Raw genomic sequence first — 23,726 nt, forward strand, 5'->3', positions numbered from 1 at the left:
AACAGAGACTTCTTAAGGCGGCACGAAGTCTAGTAGACTCAAAATGAAACAAATACATGACAACTATCAACATGGGAAATAAAATAAGACAGTATTAATAACATTTTCATTACCAATGATTTCTTTTAAGATTGTATAATTAAAGTAAGAAATGCATAAACAAAAATATAACCTATTAAAAAGAGAGACTTAAAGTTTTTTAGGTAATGTGTCATAATTCACTTCAGAAAAAAGTCTTAAGCTGTAATAAAAACAGATAAAAGATATGATGATGACTATAACATTGTGTATATTATAAACACAAGAAACATGTAAAAGATTCATGACAGACGATACAATGCTTCTGTTAAAGTCTACTCAGACTTTATGGACAATCACACTTTGTATCTAATATTTACAGAAAGAGGGAAAGTGATTCAATATAGATTACATTCAAGAAATGTCAAATGCACTGGCTCAATGAGAATAAGTCACTATCAGCTTCACTAATATTACAAAATAATTACTTTCTATCAAATAGGTCAAATATTAAAAAAATGATTTGAGATTCAGTCTTACATTTTACTTCTATGTTTTTACCGCTTTACCTCACTTCTTTACACTCACACCAATTTCAAAGTACTCCAATTCACTCAGTGAAATATTATAAAAATATCGTTTTAAACTACAGCTTGTTTCATCAAAGCAAGCTGCATTCGCACACGAGTTATACACACTGTGTTTCCCTACTGTGCTTACAGTGTGTATATGACAATTACACAAAATGCTCTTTATATCAGCAAGCACGGAGCTTCTGCATAGACAGCATTTAGCTCCGAGTACACTGATTGTCATTACGGATAGACTTAAAATTCAACTGTACACAAAACAATACACACACTATATATAAGCTTGGGACTATTTCTGTTTTAGACTGTGGAAGCAGCCACAGATGGTATTACAATCATCTGTAAAAGCAATGCAATTAAAATAGATAACAATATTTGATTTTTTTTTTTTAAAGCTAGAAGACCACCTTTAAATTTGAGTATACAAAAGCTCTTACTTCAGCCTTCATGAGAGAGATTTATTTTTATCATTTTCAATGCAAGATTGAAGAAGGAAAAAAAAAGTCACCTCGAGCATAGAAATCATTTAACAAAACATAGACTCACAATATTACAGGCCCCTTTGGCATTATAACCTGCATATAATGCAATATATTTTTTACGAATATAAAATGGTACATTATTCACATGACTCAAATATTATATAAAAAAAGGAATAACGTTCACCCCCTGTTATTGAAAACAGTGCATATTAGGAGGCGTCACAATAGTTCATTTGGTTAAGGCAGTGTGCGTTTCACTTCGATTAGAAAACTGCACTGAGATGAGATGATCAGCATGAAAGCTCAGGACGATCTTCATGTAAAAACTGCATATGAAGTTACACTCGGACAAACTACACACTTTGTGCAAGAAGAATGATGAGGATATATTGTATTTGAGTTGAATCTTTGGTATGAAAGTAAGCTTTTGATTGTTTTTAGTTCAAAAAGATATTTCAACTGCGTGCAACACGGATGGATAATAGATAATGGATGGAAAATGCTTTATTTCATCATGTCTGAATATTCCTCTGTTAAGCAAAATTGAACCCAAACTTCAAACAGAAAGGATAATATAAAATATAAAGGCACATTTGCCCATTTTTTGGAAACCTGCTGTATTGCTGACAGACGCTTTGGGTGAAATTCATTATTCTGTTTGCCAAATGAAACTGTTTATTGCAGGAAAACATCCAAAGCAAACACAGCAGCCGTGAGCGGATATTTTCTATCTCTATGGCTCAAGAAATTAGGAAGAGAAGGTCTGATTGTTGGTGGATGTGCGTCACCTTACTGGAAGGTTGAAGACTGTGTGAGAGTGTGTGTGTGTGTGTGTGTGTGTGTGTGTGTGTGTGTGTGTGTGTGTGTGTGTGTGTGTGTGTGTGTGTGTGTGTGTGTGTGTGTGTGTGTGTGTGTGTGTGGGTCTGTCTGTGTGTGTGTCGGAGGTGGGGTGGGGGTAGGGTGTCATTTCCTGCTCTGGTCCGTTCTCTATGTCTGCCCTCTGGCCTGAACGCCCGTCAGATCCTTACTTATGATCTCATTCACTGTAAAGCAAAGAAAGAGAGGAGATGTTAGGATCAATTTTATGATGACATTCAAAAATAGTGTTAAAAAAGCCAACAAATAAAAAGTGTAATTGATTATATTCCTGAAATACTGTTGACTGAGAGGTTGTGATAAACATTTCTGTGCGGGGGGTTGATGAAAGGCAGATAACGGCTGCATTAATGTCAAGTAACCACCAGAGGTAGAGCTATGCAAGAGCCTAAAAGCGATTCCCCGTTGCTCGGATGATTAAAAGAGTGTGTGTATACACATCAACAGAAGAAGAAGGGGGTTAAAATGGAAACTTTCGGTGTCATGGTTCTAAAAATAGAATCACGGTGTGCAGGGGGGGGGGGGGGGGGGGCGACTAAAAACCTGTGTAATGCAGTGAAAATGCAATAAAATTCTATATTGTATATTTGAGATTCTTTAGTCTAAAGCTGTGTTTCTGGATGTGTTGACAAGATAACCACTGTTATCCAAGTGGTAACATGACGAGGAAGTGGAACTACCTGTGAGTGCTCACCTCTGTTTAAACACAGTCAAAACCTCACAGTTAATGGGTATTTCTGAATCGAGCAGGTAGGAATGATGAGCATGTCAACTCTGCAGACACGCCGTCCGTATGTTTATCTGGGAGCCCAGGCCTGGAAGCCTACTGTGTGTGTGCGTGTGTACGTGTGTGTGCCTGTGTACACTGGCACTCAGAGACATTATAGGCTGCTGGTGCCACTGCTTCCACATTGCCTCGGGGAACTCATTAGGGTCGATGAGTAATGTAAGTATTTCAAAGTGGGCCAAAAAAGCTTTTGCCTGTAACCAAGCCATTACAGAGCATATCGTGTCTGTGATTGTGTAACCATGGCAATGGCTACACTTTGGGATTGGGTTTTTCAATTTCAGATAAAAAAAATGTGTGTTAAAAATCTGAATATCTGCATCATTCTGGTTAGTCAAAAAGTTATTGGCGTACACATTTTACCAAAGTCACTCCCAAGTTGACCGCATTCCAGTACAACAAGTCGGAAAACAGTTATTTCACATTGGGATTTGCTCTAACCAGGCTAGGCATTCTCAGCAATACCAGTAAATAACAACGCATTACGCCGTATTTTGCACATACAAACACCATAGCAACGTGTCCACAGAAAGAAGTTGGACAGTAAGTTTGACAGTTACTGTCCAACTGACTTAATGAGACACAAATAAGACAGAAGTGCTAATAAACAATATATTCCTACAGCTTTCACTACAAGTGATGGGCAGAGCAGCCATCTTGGATTTGAGGTTGGGGTTGGTGAGGTTGTCATGACTTTTCAAATCAGAAATCCAACATGAGATGAGAACATCGATACCACCATCTGTAGGTTAAATATGAAGCTGCAGGAAGTTCATTAGCTTAGCTTAGCATCAAGACTGTAAACGAGGGGCGGCTAGGGTTCTGCAACTACGTTCGGCAACTACGAACTAGCACAGCTAGCTTTAACCTCATATTCATGAATGTTCTCATTTATTCTAACTCTTGCCACAAGGATAAAAAGTCAAGCCATTCCCTTAAACTCAACAGGGTCTGAAGATATTATATGATCACCGTTGAAAGAATCAACAACTGTTCAAAAATACTGAATATTGCGCCCTGCACTGCTTTATTTTAGAGGTAGTGAAACTTTGTTCAGCTGGTGTTAGCTCTATTAAAGCCTTGATTAAAAGATCAGAATTATCAGAAACCATATCACCCACACGACACCATCTCTGAGCTGATGATAGTTTCTGAGCAGCTTATCACAAGTCACGAGTTTAGGAGGTGTAAAAAAAACAATATGAATTGATTTGGACCTGGATAGAAAACATTATTTCTAACTGAAATGATAAAGTAGCACCCACAACTACAGTGAAGTCTTGTGAAATCTAATTGGGCAATGGGACAGAGATTCTCTTCCATCCAACAAAACAATCTTTGTCTCTCTTTCTATCTGATCATTTGCAGATGTGAAAAAGAAACAACCCGTTACAGCAGCTCAACACTGAGCACATTTTATAGCCGGAGCAGCATCTGAGGCTCGCAAAAACTGCAGGAGCAGCCAAACTGGGTGATCTGCTGTCGTCACAACATCAGCGTCCCTGTTTATTTTAGTCTGTAGTGGAATTCCCTCTGACACCTAATGCCTTAAAGAAACTTTCATCTACCCAATGGTGCCACAGGATTTTTCCTGAGTATAAAACAGGCTTAGAGAAGCAGCAGGAGCGCCGCAGTGGGGCAGCATACAGTGGGGCTTTAACTGAATCTAATGAAGGGTTGGCACGGACTGTCTATTTGAGGCTGGCCCGGGGAACACTCAGGCTATAGTCTGTTCAATAGGTGAGTGTCTGGCTCCTGAGTTCTACACCAATGCGTGGCACTGTTTATCAACCGACTGTGAGAGGAGAGAGAGAGAGAGAGAGAGAGAGAGAGAGAGAGAGAGAGAGAGACCCTGTACAGTAGCTGACTCAGTTGCTGCACACTGCCTGCTGCAACCTGGAATGCGTGTTTGTGTGTCTGCAAGTATTTGCATGTTAATACAGTGTGTGTTTGTGTATAGAAGGGTATACAGTATGCTCGTGGCTGATGAGGGATTGTAATGACAGCTGAAAAGCCCAAGAGAGAAAAGATAAAAGTGGAGCGAGTGGACTCACAGCTCACCAGCAATCTAACCACAGATCTGGTGTGTCAATGCTCATGGCTGTCAAGTCTGTCTTCAAACGTTGCTCACACACTCACATGCACAGTGAAAGAGTTTCTGGTTGCTGTTATTGATCATTCTCTCTGTACTGGCCATGAAGAGATCCCTTTCTAATGGGTTTCCAGCGGGAGATCTAGCATTCTAGGGTTAAAACAGGATATTACAGCTACATTTGTACCCATGGTGGCATGGTTCTGGGAATGGCAATGTCTTGGTTGGTTAGTTGGTTGGCTGGCTGGTTGGTCAGTCAGTCCACCACTTCTCAAAAATATATTGTCTGTATTCTTTAAACCAATCACAATTGTCTTGGTTGGTGCTAAGCCCCTGGTGCAGCGGTGGTGCCCTTGCAAAGTCGATAGCGGAAGGGGAGGAGAATGCAGCATCTGGTGAGTCAGACTAGTTTTTAATGAAATGTCTCAACAACTCTTGGATGGATTGTTGTAATTTATTAGGTACACGCATTGATGTTCCCCACAATATGAACTGTAATAACTTTGGTGACTGCCTGACTTTGCATCCAGCGGCACCAATAGGACAAGATTATCTGAAGCATTCTGGTTTCTGTTTTGAGTTAGAGCAGTACTGACCGATAATGTTTGAGCGGGCTTTGTTTGTATGCAATAAATAGTCAGTGTAAAGAACAAAAAGGCAGAATGCTCCTCTTTTTTAATCTTCATTCATATACAGATATCTGTTCATAGAGATTAGTCAAAATGTCTTCTGGATCTGGTTGCAAATCGAATTGTAAACTATGACCGACATATGGAAGAGGAATTCTAGGCCCGGGTATCACCTGGCTACACCGGAACCACGGACATATTGTCTGTTGCCTCTAAAGGCTATTTTTTGTCAGACTGATAGCTGATTCTGGTTCTGAGCACAGACTATATATAAAGATGGACGGCAAATCTCCACGTGTCTGCGCAGTAGTGATCGGGCGGTGGAGTCACATTATGTAAGTCAAGTCCAGACACCCACCTGACCAATCGTGAGTCAACACGATCATAATTTCTCTCCCCATGTGTATAGCCTCAAATAACTTATTAAAAACAAACTTATATCTTATATACAATTCACAACTGAGCATAAAAACTAACTAAAATGACAATTTACATTTTAGTTTGGCCCATCCGCTAACTAGCCTCGTGAGAACATCCTGATCTCACGAGCTCCATTGTATTTCACTCACAGATCAGTCTGGTAAAGTGCCGCAGCGATGATTTTGAGAAGTTTGCCAAAAAAAGGAAACAATCAGCGTTGGTTTTGAGGTGGATTATGTGTGACGAAACACGAAGCGACTGTTCAGTGTAAACAACATGGCGGCTCCTGAGGATGAGATGAGTGCAGCTATTGAGCAAGCTGCTCGCTAACGTTTTTGTCTCGTGGATCCTTCTGTTAGAATATGGACCATGCACCTGATATTGTGACTTTTATCCCTTCATTGATCTGATCGTTTGATTTGGCCCGTATGTTGGTGATAGATAGTTTATCCAATCAGCAACCAGTACTTTTGCCTGTACTACAGCCAGCCACCAGGGGGCAATCCAGATGTTTTGGCTTCCCTTGGGGAGCTGTCAAGCCATCCATCTTTATATTCAGTCTCTTGTTCCGAGATTGGTTTATCATCAGCGCGTTAGCATTAGCTCAAAGCACTGCTGCAGTTAAGTGCAGCCTCACAGAGATGTGGTAGCATGGCTGCAGACATTCAGTCCTGTTGTATAGAATGAGGACTGTGGACTTTGACCTCCTTCTCTTGATCTGTGTATTTGCAATTTGAAGCAATCACTTCAGTGTACAGAGTGAATACATCCTGCACTGTACATATGAACATGTGAGTATTGTTTTACCTTTAAGAGGCTGACAAATAAAAAACTCATACACAAAATGTTACAATGTAACAATATAGGTTTCTTGAAGCAGCTGTCCAGCGCTCATCACTACGGTTGTAGCACCGTCTGGATACGGCTAAGTTGTGTATTTGATCAAGCCTTTCAAATGGGATGGAAGTGAGCTGAGACTAATGCCTGTCCACCAGGCTGTTGCTGTGTGCTTTATCTCTCCTGCCCCTGATCTCTACCTGCTGGAACAATTTCACCTGCTCCATTGCCTCTGGGTTTATCCCACACCCACTAAATCTGTCACTCTTAGCCTTTGTAGGCTACGCCAGCATGGCTCTTTTATTGTTTTCACAAACTACGTGCCCCATAGTGAGATATGACAGATGTTTTTGACCTGGTAAGGCAGGCTCCCTACAGGTATCTTAGAACAGATTCATATTTGTTAGGGATGCGAATGCCAATTAGTTTGAGTTATGTATCCCCCCTTTTGAGCCAGGGAAACAAATAAATCTTAACAGTTTTAAAGTCATTCAGCCCTTCATTACACTATCTTTGAAGGAGCACAAAGATAGTGCAATGTAGGGCTTATATTGAATCATACAAACAACTTTAATTTAACCTTCTTTCACCTTTTTCTTTCAACAGAAAAACTGCAATCTGTGAATTTGATCTTAATGGGCTGATTGCAGTCAATGAGGCAAATATTGTCCGGATATTGGTATTGGTTAAATCTAATATTCGTATTTATTTATTTTATCTTTCAACAGACAATAGGAGGCATGGGAACTAACGTTCGGGCTGAAGACACAAGCCCTCTGCGTAGGAGATGAGGAGCTCAAGTTTTGGCACAATCTGATACCTGACTTTCATTTACCACCCTTCACTAAAGTTGACACAGTTCAGGCATGTTCAGATGTGACAGTTATCGACCGCAACACTGTGACGATTCCAGGATGTGGCATCACCCTTTTTTACAGAAATGACTACAGGCTGAAACACACGTCTCGATGGATAATGTTGACAATCTCACTCAACTAAAATGATTGTTTTGTGGTCAGGATCATGCTTCGACACCTTTGCACTGGAACGCAGAGGGGATTTTTTTAGCCCACTTATCTTCTCACTCTTTGTCTGAAAAAATAGTTTTGAATATCGGGAAGTCCCCCTATTTCTCCTCATTAAAGCATCGATAGGTATGTAAGTGGGTGGATTACTGCCTGTAGGAGGATAAACAGGGGACAAACTATCTAACTGCAACCTAGAATGCATTAAGAATAAGGTTTTAACAGCCAGAGATGTGATCTTACAGAAGTGGTAATCCTAATATTATAAACCACCTGCAGTTCTCAGAATCAAAGAAGTAACTTCTAATTCTGATATCAGTTTTTAAAGATTTTCAGAGAGGCAGAAATGTGCTATTCGAAATAAGAACTGAAATTGAACAAAGATGCAGAGGCACCTCAGGAAGCTGAGTGACAGGAGGATCAAACCGGAGGCCCAGTTTGACTGTTCCTCTGACTCTGTGTTAATTCATCAACTCACAGCCTGTTGCTGTTTACTGCAGAGGGAAACCCTGCAAGTTCTATCCAAAAAACACAAATTCCATTGCTGGCCCTCCTTTTTTCTTTCTTCGTTTCATTTTTTCCATTGAAACACGCACATACACACGCAGCGGCCCCTTCCCTTTTCCTGCGAAACTGCCCTCCGCCCTCCCCGCTATCTTACAGGGATCAGGCTGGATTTCTGGAGGAGAGCAGCTGCAAATAGGAATTTCTTGTGCCAGATTGGCAGAATTCCGTGGTCGGAAAAAAGCTAATCCTCTGGTGGGTTCCCCCCGCAGAATCGAGGGGCTTAAGGCCAAGGAGAAGCCCGGGCCAACTATAACAAACAAAGAGGCTTTCCCCAGCTCTCCCAGGCAGCCCGTTCCACTGTTTGACAATGGTTGCCATGGAAGTTGTTTTTCACTTCATAACAGTGTCAACATGTCCAGGCGGTCGGGAGAGTGACACTTTTTTTCTCCCTCCCTCTCGGTCTTTAATCGGAGAGAGAGAGAAAAGGTAATTTCCTGATGTTTGGCGGTGCCAGACGAACCCCTGCGACCAGCAGATTGAACTTTATTGAATGGGAGCAACATGATGATGATTAAACTCCCTTTAAAACTTCACCTGGCTGACATAGAGTCATTTTATTGTAAAGTGTGATATAGTTTGGAGAACCTTTAACTCTAAAGTAAGGTAGCGGCTCAACCTGCTGCTTGCTGCTGGATGTAGCCTGACATTAATTCTGTCAGAGGGTAATGGGGTTGACAAGAGTAAGTATAAACATATGACTCATAATCCCTGTTATTTCCACCTTGAGTGGAACATAACTGCAGCTCCTGGCGAGGATTGTTTTAACAGTGTGAGCCTTTTCTGGCGGCTTTGTTCAGAGGGATACTATAGCTCGTACATCATACTGTAAATATCCTTGAATTGTTCTTAAGAGAAGTCAAATCATTCATCTCAAAGTTGCACATATCCATCACTTGTCTTTTTTCACCTCATTACACCGATAAGACACACACCAAGCGATCCCACTCACACGGAGTATAAAAGCATTAACTTACACTCACCATCATCTAGGTAGGCCTGGTCAAGGTTCTCCTCCTTGACCGTCACCCTCCTCTGCCCATCTCCCGGAGCCTCCATCTGCCCCGTGCCAGGTGGAACCCGGCCTTTCTGCTGCCCCTTCTGCACGTAGGGCTGCTGCTGGATCACTGTGGGATAGTGCTGAGGGTGGGTGACTGCCGCCTGAGCCTGAGGGGGTGTGGGCGAGTGGGAGGCGGCTGCCTGTGGGGAGTAGTCGCAGTAGATGATCTGCTCAGGCTGCGGAGCAGTGAGAGGTTGAGGGTCTCCTCCGCGAAGCAGGTGGTTGGTGGGGGAGAACTGGATGATGGAAGGGTGCTGGCCTGCACCGATGGGACCTACAGACTGAGCTGGGGAGCCCGTGTGGACCAGGACCGACCTGTGGGGGTCAGGCATAATCCCTCCAGTCTGCTGATAAAGACCAGGGCTGCTGCTCAGACTTTTGCCCCCGCGGGAGTACACGATGGCCGGGCTCTGCTGCTGGAAACGTGCGTCTTGGTTTGGAAGGCTGGAGCTGAGACGCTGGCAGGACGCCATGCCGGACACCAGGCCGTTGTCTGGATGGAGGACGCTGCGTGGGTTATGGTAGTAGGAATGAGGGGATAAGCCCAAGATCTGAGGCATGGCAAAACCCATGTGGTCTGCTTCATACTCATCTAATGGCTCCGTCTTGATGGATGGAGCTTAAAAAAAATCAAAGAGATTAAACACTTAGAGAGGAAGTGGTGTGTACTTTAAAATTCCATGTATTCATAAAAATAATAGTCATTAAAATCTCTTTACATTCAAATCCCACGCTGTGCTGAGCAGCATTCTTACATGCAAGTGGTGTGAAGGAGAAATGTTGAGGCTGGCTGCGCTTCCTCTTGCCGTTGATGACGTAGAAGTTCACTTTGACAGAATGGCAGACAGACGTGTCTCGGTAGGACGGCACCTCCACAAACAGCATGCTCTACAAGACAGTGCTCCATTATGTACTTAATCATAAACTATTACAATCATGACAGTTGACAGGTTTGGTGTTTTTGACAGGTTTGCACAGTGGTTCACGTATATAATACATACAGGCTGGCTCTTGTCTTTGTCCACCGTAGCTTCCATTTCCCAGATTTGCTGCCCGTCTTTAAAGAAGAAAAGAGAGAAAGTGAAAACAGACTTAAACGGCATGGTTATTAACTCTGCAGTAGAGTAAGTAAGGGTGATGGTTTCAAGATGTACTCGACGGTGGTATTATTCTACAAGTCTTAAGCCTGCAAATTTAGAAAATACTGACTCCCAAACAGTCGAGAAATCACCAATCCGAATACAGTTATAAACGGCAGATTTGAAGCCCCAACATTTGACTCCAAATTCACATGTGCATTGTGATATCACTTTTAAAACCACTTCCTCTTACAAAGCTAGAAAGGCAGAGATGCTCAGCAGGTTCACCCTGAACACAGCACAGTCATCCATTCATCAGAATGACACGTGGGCTGTGGAGGACACACCTGTGCGCTCTCGAACGTAGCTTGACAGAAACACAACACCAGCTGGGATGTGATGAGAACTGCAGGCTTTCAATGGCTTCACGTCTATAAGAGTTTGGTTTATGTAATGTTACATCACCTCTTCATCAGATTACATTCAAGCTGTCATTTAGGTGGAAAAGTAAATGTGCTGGTGAGTGTAAACTCCATGCGCACCTAACACATGGCGGGACATGTGCTCCTGGGAGTTCTGCCTGGATGTTAGGAAGGTGGGAAACCCTCTGTCAAATTAAAACACATGGCTGAAATGAGTCAGCAAGAAAAAAGGGGGATTCCACACATCTTGCCAACTTTTCGTCTTTTTTTAATAAACTTTATTTTTATGATCAACTCTCTCCAGGTCTTACAAAACGCGATGACTAACTGCTTTCTTGGCCTTTGCATTTGTTTGCGTCTTGTTGTAAATTTATTCTCAGGGATACCCCGACGCTTGTTCTCCCTCTGGAGATAACTGTGTGTGGAGGCGGAAAAGGGGGGAGAGCTGGAGCAAAAGCCCAAGCAGGCTTGACTTGGCCGGGGGAAGCTTTCCAAGCCTCCCTGTTCAAGCACAAGAGCCAGGGGAGCTCCAGCCAGAGGCAGCTGTCTCTCATTCAGAGGGATTTCACAGCTGCACTGGTCCAGAACTTTGTGTCATACAGAAACTCTCCAAAACAATGGCAATCCCTCTTCGTAAGATTTCTTTTTCCGTCTCTGTCTTACTATCCATTACTGTGGTGTGTCGTAACACAGCGGCAGGGAACCCCGGAGAAGAGAGAAGACCAAAAAAAAGAAAGCAGCCGGGGCGCGCGGGTCCAAGTTTTAGTTGCCTGTGGAGTGCCTGCATTTAAGAAGCCAAGCTCTCAGACAGCAGTGGAGTAAGTGAGTCACAATATCAGACAAGTATTTTTACATAACTGTCCACCTTAAGCTGAACCAAACATTACATAACTAAAGTCAAAATAATAACTGTATTTCTCTGCCATGAATGAACATAAAAATAAATCCTTTTTTTTCCATCCAGATGCACTTAAAGGAAAATTTCAAAAAATTTCTTTTTTTCCCCCAGTGTATTACCGACAGTAACTGCCGGTCGACATGACCCCAGTTTGGAGAAGGCAGCTAGTTTATATGTAAGTTTTGTTAGTTCTTAACCCTTTAAAACACCAAGGTAACACAAACTAACTAGGGTCTGTGGTGGCTGAGTACATGGCCGATTGTAGTTTCTTGGCACGTTTTTAATGGGCCATTGTTGTCAATTTATTTTGCTAATTTAATCATCATTGGAAGAACGAGCTATGGCCATTTCTCAGACGCTGACCATTTAAATGAGCGGCTCATCAGACAGTGGGGAAAAACTGCACATTTTTCACATCTTACTCTGTGAATTAAGAATTTATTTGACAGAAAACCAGAGTAGGTGATTGTTGGAACAGTGGAAAAGATGAGTTTGGTGAGATTTATTTTGTTTTTGTCCAGTTTGGAATGAAGTGTGTTTTACGATGAGTTAACAAGACAATTAAGCTAACGTCTTAGTTGGGTGAAAGTGAGAATCCAGAAGGTGTACAGTTGTATTTTTCTGTTTAATAAGGAAGAGAATAAGGATGAGAATATGTCTTTCCTTGCGTGAGGTAAAATTACTGGTTTTGTCAAAGGAGTCTGGTGGCTTTGAAGAGAGCAAAGAAGGGCTCCATATGAACTTAAACAGGAGCTGTCTGATGGCAAGATAAAGCTGATAAAGCTAAATATAGCGCACATTCAAACTTTTTTTGGTGGTTAAAATACGTTAAGCTTCCTCAAATTGGAAGCTAGCCGAACGTCATCAACTGTAGGTAACCCACTAAGGACTTTTATAAAAATTAAAACTATCCCTTTAAGTGTCAATCAAAAGCATCAACATGTGACACACAGAAGTATTAATCACACAACAAAAGGCCCATCTGATGATAAGATATTATGGTAGTCAGGGGGGAAGGAAAAGGCAAAAAGGAAGTGAAGCTGCAGTGTTATCGCTTGGATCATGCAAATAGCTCCTGCGGCTCCATCTATACAATGATGGTGGTGAAAAGTGAAAGCTATGAATTTGCTTCACACACATGGATACTTGATGAGTCATTGTTATCACTAGTGTTTTTGAGTAATAGCAGAACTAACAGATGAACAGACTGTGAAGGGTTTATAGATTTAGTCATAGGTTTACAGGCATTATATGTTTTAATTGTAGGCTGAAATTTTATTTAAAAAAATCTTTTTGATTGAACTCCTTCCGACATGTTGTGCGTGATGCTGTGGATGATGTGATTCGTCGCCACTTACCCTGGGTTTTCTCCATAAAAACGACTTTAGAGTCGGAGCTGAAGTTCTGTCCAGTCAGGATCATCTGCTGGCCTCCTAGAACAGAGCAGCTGTCCATGTCCTGCTTCTCCACCATGGGAAGCTCATGTGCTGAACGCTGGGCTGCCGGGACACACAGAGGCGGCATGTTACATTTACTTTCTATCTGCTGTCACAAACACTCACATGAAAACAACATTTGACACAGAAACCAGCATTTTTTTAAAGATTATTTATGCCTTTTATTTGAGAGTACAGCTGAAGATCCTCTCTAATGTAAAGATTTTCATCTTTTCAACATATTTTATCATTGTGAACAGAATATTAGACTTTGGACCGTTGGGCGGACAAAACAAGACACCTCCAATAGAGCTGCAACTACTGATTCTTTTCATTGTTGATTAATCTGTCGATTATTTTCTTAATTTATCGAATAGTTGTTGGTCAAAAATGGTGACCAGTGTTTCCCAAAGCTCAAGATGACGTCCTGAAATGTCTTGTCGTGTCCACAACTCAAACATATACGGTTTACTGTCATAGAGGAGGAAAGAAATCAGAAATTATTCACATTTAAGAAGCTGGAATCCGAGGATTTTCAAAAACAAAAATGAATCAAACAGATTAATCAATCATTTAAATAGTTGGCAAACAATTGTTTAATTCTTCGCACCTCTAACCTCAAGGCAGACTTTACAGTTACTCATATACAGATTAACCAGTGATGAATAATCGTTAGGTGCAGCCTGAAACTAGTTAGAAATTTCAATTCATGTGAAATTTTCTGTTTTGATTTCTCACAAGTGCACAAACAATTAATTACCAAGAAGTGACTTCAGTTTTACAATAAAGAGGTGATGCTGCTGAGTCATTCAACCAATAACAACCCCCGCTTTCAGTTTAGCAGCAATGTAAATCTGTCAAATCACAACCAAGCAAAGGTAACAATGGAGGACAGTCTACATACAGTGAAGTGCCGTATACAGGAAGGGGACAAATAAGAGGAACAACTAACATTCTGATGCAACCTGATAACACAGACCTGCAATAAATACGACCTACTGACTGTGATGCTGAAAACGTTAAATCTTTGTCAAAGACATGTAGTGATTACAAACTAACAGGGCGTCTAAACATGACATGGCATTTTTGTGAAATGTTTCCAGGAGTATAGGAGTAGGTTTACTAGGAGTCTATGGTTTTAATATAGGGTCTGTTAAGCCCTTTTCCCACAAAACACGCTAAAAGTAGATTAATTTCCTATTAGCAGTAGACGAGTATGCTTTTCTATTTTGTTTGTTTTTCTCGTGTGTCACAATCGACATCGCAAACACGTCAGAAAACAGGGTTAGTAAACAGTGAAGAGCAGCATGGAGGCTATGATAATGTTACAGTGATTCATTCTTTTCTTTCTTATATCTGTTACTTGTTCAGTCTCTTTTTTAAACCTGAGATCACAAAGACTTGCAGAAGTTACTGACAGAGACTTATGGGTGATAATAAGGTACAACATGAGAAAGCAACACTGACATTAACTCTTAAAGCCCCTTTCCCACTGGACAGAACACCTACTAACATCTGGCTTTTGTCCATAGAGGGAAAGGTTACACTCATTCCTACTTATTCATTCCTGGGACAAATTACTCTGCAGTGATCAACAGTATTTACGGCCCCAGCTCAAGTTGAGATGATGGAAACATGAAACCTGGGTGGACGGCAACGTCATGACCCGCCCTCCTCTGCCGCTGATTGGCTAGTACTTGTTGCCTTTGTTGGTTGGATTGGTTAGGTTTAGGCACAAACAATTGTTTTTCCAGCTGCTGATATTTTTTTCCTAGGAAGGTGAAGGCATGGCCCGACCTTCTCTACCTCTAATTGGCTTAACCTGATATTCTTACCGTAACCCTTAACCGATCTCACTCCTCATGCCTGAACCTAACCAATCCAACCAACGAAGGCAATAATTACTCGCCAATCAGAGGTAGAGTAGGGCGGGTCATAACTTTGCCGTCCACTCAGGTTTCATGTTTCCATTATTGCCGATTGGAATTGGAGCCGATAAATACTGCTGACCACTGCAGAGTCATTTGTCCCAGGAATGAATGCAAATTGTAACCTTTCCCTCTAAAGACAAAAAACAGATGTTGGTGGGTGTTTGTGGGTGTATTTTCCAGTGTGAACGGGGCTTTAAGGAGTTAATGTCAGTGTTGCTTTCTCATGTTGTACCTTATTATCACCCATTAGTTCAGCTCAAACTCCACGCTCACTGAGGCAAACTGAGGTGTCGACAAACAACCCTGTGAACATGTTTGTTCACCCTACTGCACCACTAGCAGATAGATGACAAAGGATGACACCAGCAGCACGGACACAGTCTGCTTATCAACGGGCCTGACAGATGCGTCATACGGGTCATTGTGAGCAACTTTATGCTTGATTGGTTCTTGATTGTTCTGAAGTTCATGTTACAACAAACACACAGGTAATAACCACTGTTTTGTACTGAAACCAGATGGGAAACGCAATTATAAAATGATATCATATTCTGCGTCATGTTTTTTTTACAATGACAGGAGCAAATTTGATGCAGCGTGTGTCACGCTGATATTTAGAATGCTGTCTTTACCAGGGTGTTAGAAAAGCTAGATAAAGAACCCTCTTGTTTGAGTTTTGATTACACCAGGTGCTTTAATAACACTATGTACACATGCACTGATGTACTCAAACACGTTTTACTACTGCGCATATACAGACAGATACACAGACACCGAAACATGCAACGCCCACCTACTGGATGGAAGCCCTGGTTGCATAAAGAAAGCTTTGTGTGCACTGCTCTGGACTATCAGCCCAGCTCCAAAACTCATTTGAAGTTGGGTTTTTTCATGATGTTTATTTTATATGAAGTTTTGTTAACTGATTGAAAACATCAGAAGTTTAACCTCAACGGGAAGCATACGCAGGGAACTCATAACGCCTTCACTGTATCAAACTTTTTTTTTTAAAAATGAGGTAAAAATAGCATGAAAAGTTCACCATAAAAGTGTTTTACGTGTGGCTGCTTACAACACTCGATGGGATGCGAGGCCACTTGGAGAGAGACGTGCTGTCCTCCAGGCTGAGGTATGTGCACACGGAACACAAGGCGCACGCGGGTGTTTTTCCGACCGACGTCCGTCTCTCCCTTCCTCAGCTCGATGTCGGCGTTCCTGAGCTTCAGAATCCCAGCACAGTCGATTCTGTGAGAAGGGATTAATACGTGAGCACGACTGGCAATGCAAAATGTGTATTAAGCAAAAAAAGATGTCAAATCATTCAAAAAATGCACATTATTATGTCTCACATTGCTTTCATGTTGTTCTTGGGCTCCAGGGGGATCTCAAGGACTTTGGTGCCATGGATAACCTTCTCGTAGCTGGTGGTTGTAACTGTCTTACCAGTGATGCGGTGGACTTGATAAAAGGCGTGAGGCTTGAGGATGCGCTCGTCTGCTGTACCAATGAAGATCTGCAAACCAAGTGGCTCCTTGCCTCTGTAGCCATGTAACTGCAGACGTAAAAAGAATCACTATAAGGTCATGAAACAGAGATACGGTATGATGGAAATGTTTTAATCGCTTTAAACCGGTTGTGTGTCTCCATAGCCGCTTGTTCTAACTCTGACTTTCCAGATGTTGTTTTCCCCAGAGGTGGCTAATCAGTGTCAGACCCCACATGTGTAAAAATGTCTTTCTGCAGCCTTGAACAGAAACCAGCAGCTAACATCCTACAGCCTTGTGCTTTCATAACTGGATGAAGGATTTAGGAAGGTGTTCTGACTGAAACTGTCTCAAACATCCAGCCTGACTGACACATCTGGCATAAAAGTAACCACATAGGTATCACAAAGGTGAAGCTGTGAACTGGAGATATACAGAGAGAGAGAGGGGGGGGGGGGGGGGGGGGGGGTTACTCTTAACCTTGAGAGTGCCTCCTGAGGAAACCTGCAAAAACCACAAAGCATCAACTTGCATCGAAATGCTGTATTTGTGCAAACAAAGTAGTGCATAACCTTTATGACAGAAAATAACCATGAAGTGGTTGAAGAGGGACGGCACAAACACGTCAGGTACCTTTTTGGAGAGACTATTCTGACTACAGAAAATGTCAGTAAAGCAGTGAGTCTGACATACAGTATTTCTACACCAACTATCTAATGCCAAAAGAGCTGCAGAAGTTTATTCCTATTAAAGGGATATTTTGGACTTATTGAAGTGGGGTTATATTATGAGGTACTTATCCATTGTCAGTGTAATTCCTACAGTAGATGGAAGTTGGCACGCCCCCTGTTTGGAGAAGCAGACAGGAGCACAGGTACACAAGCTAAGAAATGTACCACAGTGGACGAGGACAGCACATAGATGTATTTTGGCCACATAAAAAAAACATTTCGAATATTTTTACAGCTGTACCTTATTCAACAGACAGCCCTGTTTTAAATTTACACACCGGGAAAAGTGAAAATGTTCTACGCTCTCGTCAAAACCACCAGACTCCATTGACAAAAACAGTCATTTTACCTCACAGAACACAGGAGTTGCTGGTCTACCGCTGCTTTGATCGGTTAGTTTGTCGGTTTATTTATTTCCTAACCCTTTAAGCTAGATCAAACTCCAGTTGTTCTGTGAGGTAAAATGACTGTTTTTGTTAATGCAGTCTGGGGGCTTTGCAGGAGCATAGAATGGCTTTAGTTCCCCCTGTGTAAAGAAGCTTCCATGCCTGTCCTCATGCCTGCTTCTCTAAACTGGGGTCGTGCCGGCCGCCATCTACTTTAGGTATACACTGAATAGGGATAAATACCTCATACAACCGCACTTCAAAAAAATCTGTACTATCCCTTTAAGATAGTGACTTTTACTTGTGGTCAGAAAAACTACAGAAAGCATCCATCACCTTGAAGAAATGATCATCTGAGTGGATGTAACAGTGACAGACTTCACAGCAGCTGCTGAATGTGAGCAGAAACTATGGCAACATGAATGAGCATGCTGGCTCCATATCCAGGTAGCTGCCACAAGGAGTGAATCAGAGGAAGCTGACTGCAAACATTTAACAGGCCATGTGAGCAGTCGGCCCGTTGTCATGGCAGTGGCAGGAGCAGTGAGTCATGACAGAAAGCAGTGTAGGAAAAGTAAAGTGGAGGGTACGGGGCTCAGAGAGAGAGAGAGAGAGAGAGAGAGAGAGAGAGAGAGAGAGAGAGAGAGAGAGAGAGAGAGAGAGAGAAGGAAAAACAGAGGGAAGAGAAGGAGGAGAAGAGGAAGGGAAAGACGAGGTGAAGGAGTGCAGCCGTGGCTATCCAGGCCTGACCATCTGATTGGCCTGGCAAAGCAGGCAGAACTGACCTCAGGGTGAGGCCTTTGGGGATGGGCAGAAAATGGAAAAGAAGCAAGAGAAGCTTTATTTCCAACAAGTCCTTACTATCACCAACAAAAACAGCTTTGAAATGTTGCCACGGTAACACAGAGAAAAGGGAAGTTGAACATATTCTTGGAGCGTCAAACGAGTCACAGCCGTGTCACAAGCGTGTCACGGCTCATTTCAACATGCTGTGTTTGAATCCAATGTTGTGACTGTGAGAGAAATATTAGCAACCTTTTCATGTTTCCTGTGCAACAATTATCTCAGCTGCGGGCACTGTTAACTTTCTTTTACACGCGTCTAGTGAGTGTTGAAACAGTTTGTCAGCTTCCTAGTGCGAGACCGACGCAGACAACAAACCAGTGTGTAAGAGGAAGTGAGGGGCAACATGAACACAGGCCTGTTTGTGTGGTTATAACCATGGGGGCGAGGGCACACAGCAGCAAACTATTTTAAGCTGGAAGGCTAAAAAAAAGAAATCAGGGAGCTTGAGTTGCCCACTGACCTGAGTTCAGTTCTGAGGGTTTTCATGGTGGTCACAGCATGTCATATGTCTGAGGTTCAGAAACCTCGCAGAACAAAGTGAAAAATAGGGAAGGTGTTATCTATGGGAGTAACTCACATAAAGTCATTTTCATACAGCTGGCCCTGGGCAATAACACCACCACCACTGCAACCACCACTGAGTGCATAATGAGCAGGAAATACCATTACACGCAAAGGCTGCCCGAGGCTCCCAAACTGGAAAGCTACTATGATTTAATGGACAAACCTGACAGCATGCCTTCATGTGGCCATTCAGCGCTTTGTAACTTTATAATTTCCCACTTTCAATTACCTTAAAATTTGTTTTTTAGCCGTACCTGCACAACAGGATGTCCTCCTGTGGGTGCTTTGACTGCACCCCTGCTCCCCTCTGTCTCATAGTGAGCTCTGTGGTGTGGCTTGGGCTGCACATCAATGTGGAGCTCATACTGGTCTGTGCGTCTGGGGATTGGCCATTCCAGCGGGGGGAGAGAAGCCATAGGGATGCTGCAGGACATGAAGGATGGGAATGGTTAAAGTTATGCTGCTTAAGAAGAAGGAAATGTATCTTTTAGTGGTGTGTGTGTTAGCCATAAGTAGCACGGCCTAATTTACCTGCAGATGCTGGAAACCAGCGGTTTGGACCAAATTGGGGGGATAACAAAGAAAGGCTCTGCAGCAGGTTTGGCTTTTATGTCCTGGTCGCAGGACACTAAGTAGTTCCCTTCTGCGTGGTTCTCTGGGTACAGAGTGTAAACCTGGTTGGACGTCTTGACTATTTTTGTGGGCACCAGGCCGGGCTGACCACTGCCAAAACCATTCATAGCATCAGCAAGGCTGCTGTGTGTATAGTGGGCACTTATGTTGTGATCTTCATGGCCACTGTGGGGGGAAGGACTGCGGGAGCGGTACCCGGGGACTAAGCCTTGACTCCTGTACATGTCGTAGGTGCGTTTGCCCTGTGGGGACGTGGAGCGGGAGCCAGGTCTGGAGGAGGGCGAGCGGGTTCCCAGGCAGCCGTCCTCGGCTAAGCTGGTGCGAGGAGAGGTTCCCGGGGAGGTGCGCGGGGAGCCAGTGTGGATGTTCTGTAATCTGGGGCACAGGTCTCCGGGGTTCTGCCCGCTGCTGGGGGACACACAGGGAGAGGCCCAGGGGGAATAACTCTCCGAGTGCCAGCTGGTGGAGGAGTTGCTGCTGGCGGGACTCAGGCACTGAGGCTCACGGTAGGCAAGGTTATCATGGCCAGGCACAGTGAGAGTGGGTCTGGGGCTAATGTTCAGGTGGTGGTTCTGCAGGGAGTCCCGACCATGGTTGTAGTGCTCACGGGATGGGGTGATTTCAATCCGTGGGCTCAGAGCAAGGCCTGCAGGCCGGGTATTGTCCAGGTATTGTCTGGCCTCCTGGTTCTCATATCCTGAGAGAACCTCAGTGTTGTGGTCACTGTAGTGGGGGCTGCAGGACTTGATGCCGTATGTGGAGGCCTCCCCCAGAGGGAACACCTGCTCAGACTGAGGGCCGAGCACTTTGTGAGGTGCAAGGTTGGGATCATCTGCAAGGGAGGGAAGATTAAGAATCATCACAAACACACATTTGAGAAAATTCACAGAGACATTATTTCGATAATAACAGCATCATCTTAATTCATGTGGACCTCTCCACACGACACTGATAACCTGGAGACACAGTTTGTATTAGTTCAAATCATGTCAGCTGTAAAAAGCTACTAAACTTCCACCCATCATCAAGAAGCCTGTCAAATTGACTTCCTGTTCTTTTTTTTTATTCACATGAATAAGCCTCACAGGTCACTCATTAATCCTGAGCCTACACCTAACCAAGAGAGGGGAGAGGAGTCAGCTCAGGTTTCCAAAAAAACGCCCCGGACAAACCTTGATCTCCCGCAGCAAAGTCGCTGCAAGGTGGTTCATATTCAAACAAGTACTCAAACTCCAAATCCTCATCGGGACAGTTGACTCGACTGAGCTCTTCCTCCAAATCTTTCTCGTCGTAAAAAGAGGTCATCTGTCTCCTAACGTTTTCCTAACGACTCCTCCGGGTTCAGCAGAGAGCGGCGGGGACGCGGCTGAGGTGCTGCGGCGCTGGTGTGGATTTGGGGAACCTGTTCAAGTGTCAGATGATGCATCGGTGAGCCTGCAAGGAGGTGAAAGCCGCGCTCAAGTTTCCTGTTTCAGCCCGCCGCAGTTATTTTCAGATGAAGGCGGGTCTATTTTTCACACTCAGTGCAGAATTGTCTGATCACGCCTCCGCTCTGCTCTTCGAAGAAGAAGTGGGAAAAAAAAGTAAAAGTAGAGCTCGGAAGAGATGGATTGACTGATAACTGAGTTGTGACAGGCTGTCGCTGCGCAGCCTGGTGCTGCCCCCGGGTGTCTGACACCTGACAGTGACACAGCAGGGTGCCGATCACCTGCTCACCCGCTCACTGACACACAGATCCATTTTCACGGTCGCTTCAGGTTTAGAGGATACACTCGTCGTGTTGTTGTAGTTCCTAAAGTCCCGTCCATTCAGTCGATTGGGTTTCATTAAAACTGTCAGACAAACGTGTAGATGATCTTTTACGCGTCACGAAAATGATCTCCTGAGGGAATCCCCCAGATTTACGCACGACGCAGCTCAGATACCGGGCGTCCCTTCCTAATGTAGTAGCCGACAGTGCTCAGTCAGCAAAAAAAAACCGCGAACATCATGTATCATTCAGTTTCAATTTTGGTGGAGTATTATGCAAATCCTAGCGTGCCTATTCTGTATTCTTTAAAGACTGTAATGCTGATTTGGGGGTTTGGTTTGGGCATGTGAGCCAAATGAACCAGAACGAGTGCAGAACATGACATACATGACATTACAAGTGTCTCTTTAAATCATGTCATGAGCCTGCCGGGTCAGTATCTTAATTACAGTCACACCAAATACAGCAGGCAGGTAGGCAGAACATGTAAAATGCGTTCTTTTTGATCTCATGTTACACTGCTGTCGTCCATGTAACTCGGAAGTTTAAAAGCATGCCATAATTTATATTAACTCCCTTTGTTTGATTCATATCCAAAGTTTCGCTCCTATAGTATTTTGCGAAGATACAATTGCAGTTTTGAGTATTTCATTATTAAATACAATTCGCTTATTTGCTGCTTTTTAATTGGTTCTATGTTTCCCCCCGTAACATCTCGGTGTCCTCTGGTGTCGCCGAGGCACGCGCTGTGCGCTGATCACCTGGCGTGTCTCGTCCCAAAACATCAACGTCCCAACTATCTTTGACACACTAACTGACACATCATGACATTTGTCCAGCTCACACCATCACACACTCATTAAACACTCCAGGGCTAACACTGCTCTATCAATTTAGAAATCAAATGTTTTGATTACCAGATAATCACAACACTTCAGCAGTACCTTGATCCATCGACCTCATGGTGTGGTACTGTGCCAGCCTCCAAGTATCTCTAAACATCTGGAGAGAAGGGGGGAAAAAGGCGAAAAATAAATAAAAAATGAAAAATTAATTTCCGCTTATAAGCATAGCAGAAGAAGCTCGCTTCAGTTAAAAAAAAGTTGAGAATAAAAACTCTCTGTAGTAGGCGTTAAAGAACTTCAAGCTGCGACACAGCAGCTGCCCTTTCTTTTCCAAAAAAACATGCAGCCGCACCAGCTACAGCACTTCTGGTTCTGGTATGAAGTCCCCCTTCCTAGAGCTCTATAAGGATTACTTGTGTATCAAGAGCGGCTTCCTTCCCCGCTCTGGGTGTTTATAATGCTCCAATGCTGTAAAATAACGGGATTCCCTCAGTGTTTCCTCCTGTTTGTGCGCCTTTGCCATGGAAACCTGGAGCGGGTCCATGTCGGAGACTCAGGGCTTTCCTGCAAAGCCCCACACTCAGGAATCCATGACGTCTCCGGCTCCTGCGCCAAGGCATTTCTGCGGCTTCTCTCAGACAGTAGCACACAAGAACTTCATTGTAGGGATGAAGAAATTACTGTAGGACACTGTAGGAGAGAGAGAGAGAGAGAGAGAGAGAGAGAGAGAGAGAGAGAGAGAGAGAGAGAGAGAGAGAGAGAGAGAGAGAGAGAGAGAGAGAAATAGTTTGATTACACATGAATTTTACTTTTCTGACTTAAACTTCACTCTATCCTCAGGTTTGTAAATGACTGAAACCCAGACAGCTTTAAAATGTTTACTGTGATTTAAGTGCCCATGGTTAGTTGACGCTTTGAACATGGAATATAGAGAATTCCATTGTTCCCATTAAGGGGAAGAAGCTGCTACCCATTTCCATTTCATAATGGAAATCTGCAGCATCTTCTGATACTCGACTGGGGGAAAAAAAGGCTGAACAAGATCACTACATAGACTGACCCCAGTAGTCATGAGGACAGATTCTCCATTGCAATAAAAGTTACATAAGGTAGCATCCAAGGGGAAAAAGAATTCTGAGATTTTGGATTCATACGTTTTTAATGTAGTTTCCCGTCTCGCAGCAAAAAATACACACTCACTTTTTCATTTCCACACACACTTCGTTAGTTGCTTGTGTTGTGGAGGGTGTGTCAACACACATGAGCACCTCAGGTTCACTGAAAGGGAGAGTTCTGGGTTTTTGAAGTGTGGATGTATGAGGTACTTATCCATAGTCTGCG

The 23,726-nt window shown here is 43.2% G+C and overlaps 1 protein-coding gene across 2 annotated transcripts; it reads right to left on the reverse strand.

The window, feature by feature from the left end:
* Window positions 1-22,719, reverse strand: nfatc2a (nuclear factor of activated T cells 2a). Of its 2 annotated transcripts, none has more exons than XM_083919875.1 (10): window positions 22,485-22,719; window positions 19,689-20,622; window positions 19,412-19,580; window positions 16,496-16,698; window positions 16,219-16,391; window positions 13,138-13,278; window positions 10,382-10,437; window positions 10,136-10,268; window positions 9,304-9,999; window positions 1-2,133 (listed from the first exon to the last, which is right to left on the reverse strand). In XM_083919875.1, the coding sequence occupies exons 1-10, from the start codon at window positions 22,540-22,542 to the stop codon at window positions 2,078-2,080; spliced, it is 2,619 nt and encodes an 872-aa protein (XP_083776001.1). In that variant the 5' UTR covers window positions 22,543-22,719; the 3' UTR covers window positions 1-2,077. The 2 variants fall into 2 exon arrangements, with proteins under 2 accessions (XP_083776001.1, XP_083776000.1); XM_083919874.1 differs by having other exon boundaries at window positions 9,298-9,999.
* Window positions 22,720-23,726: the final 1,007 nt, after the last annotated feature.

The sequence above is a fragment of the Echiichthys vipera genome (genome assembly GCF_963691815.1).
Source record: "Echiichthys vipera genome assembly, chromosome: 9".
NCBI classification, from domain to species: Eukaryota; Metazoa; Chordata; class Actinopteri; order Perciformes; family Trachinidae; genus Echiichthys; species Echiichthys vipera.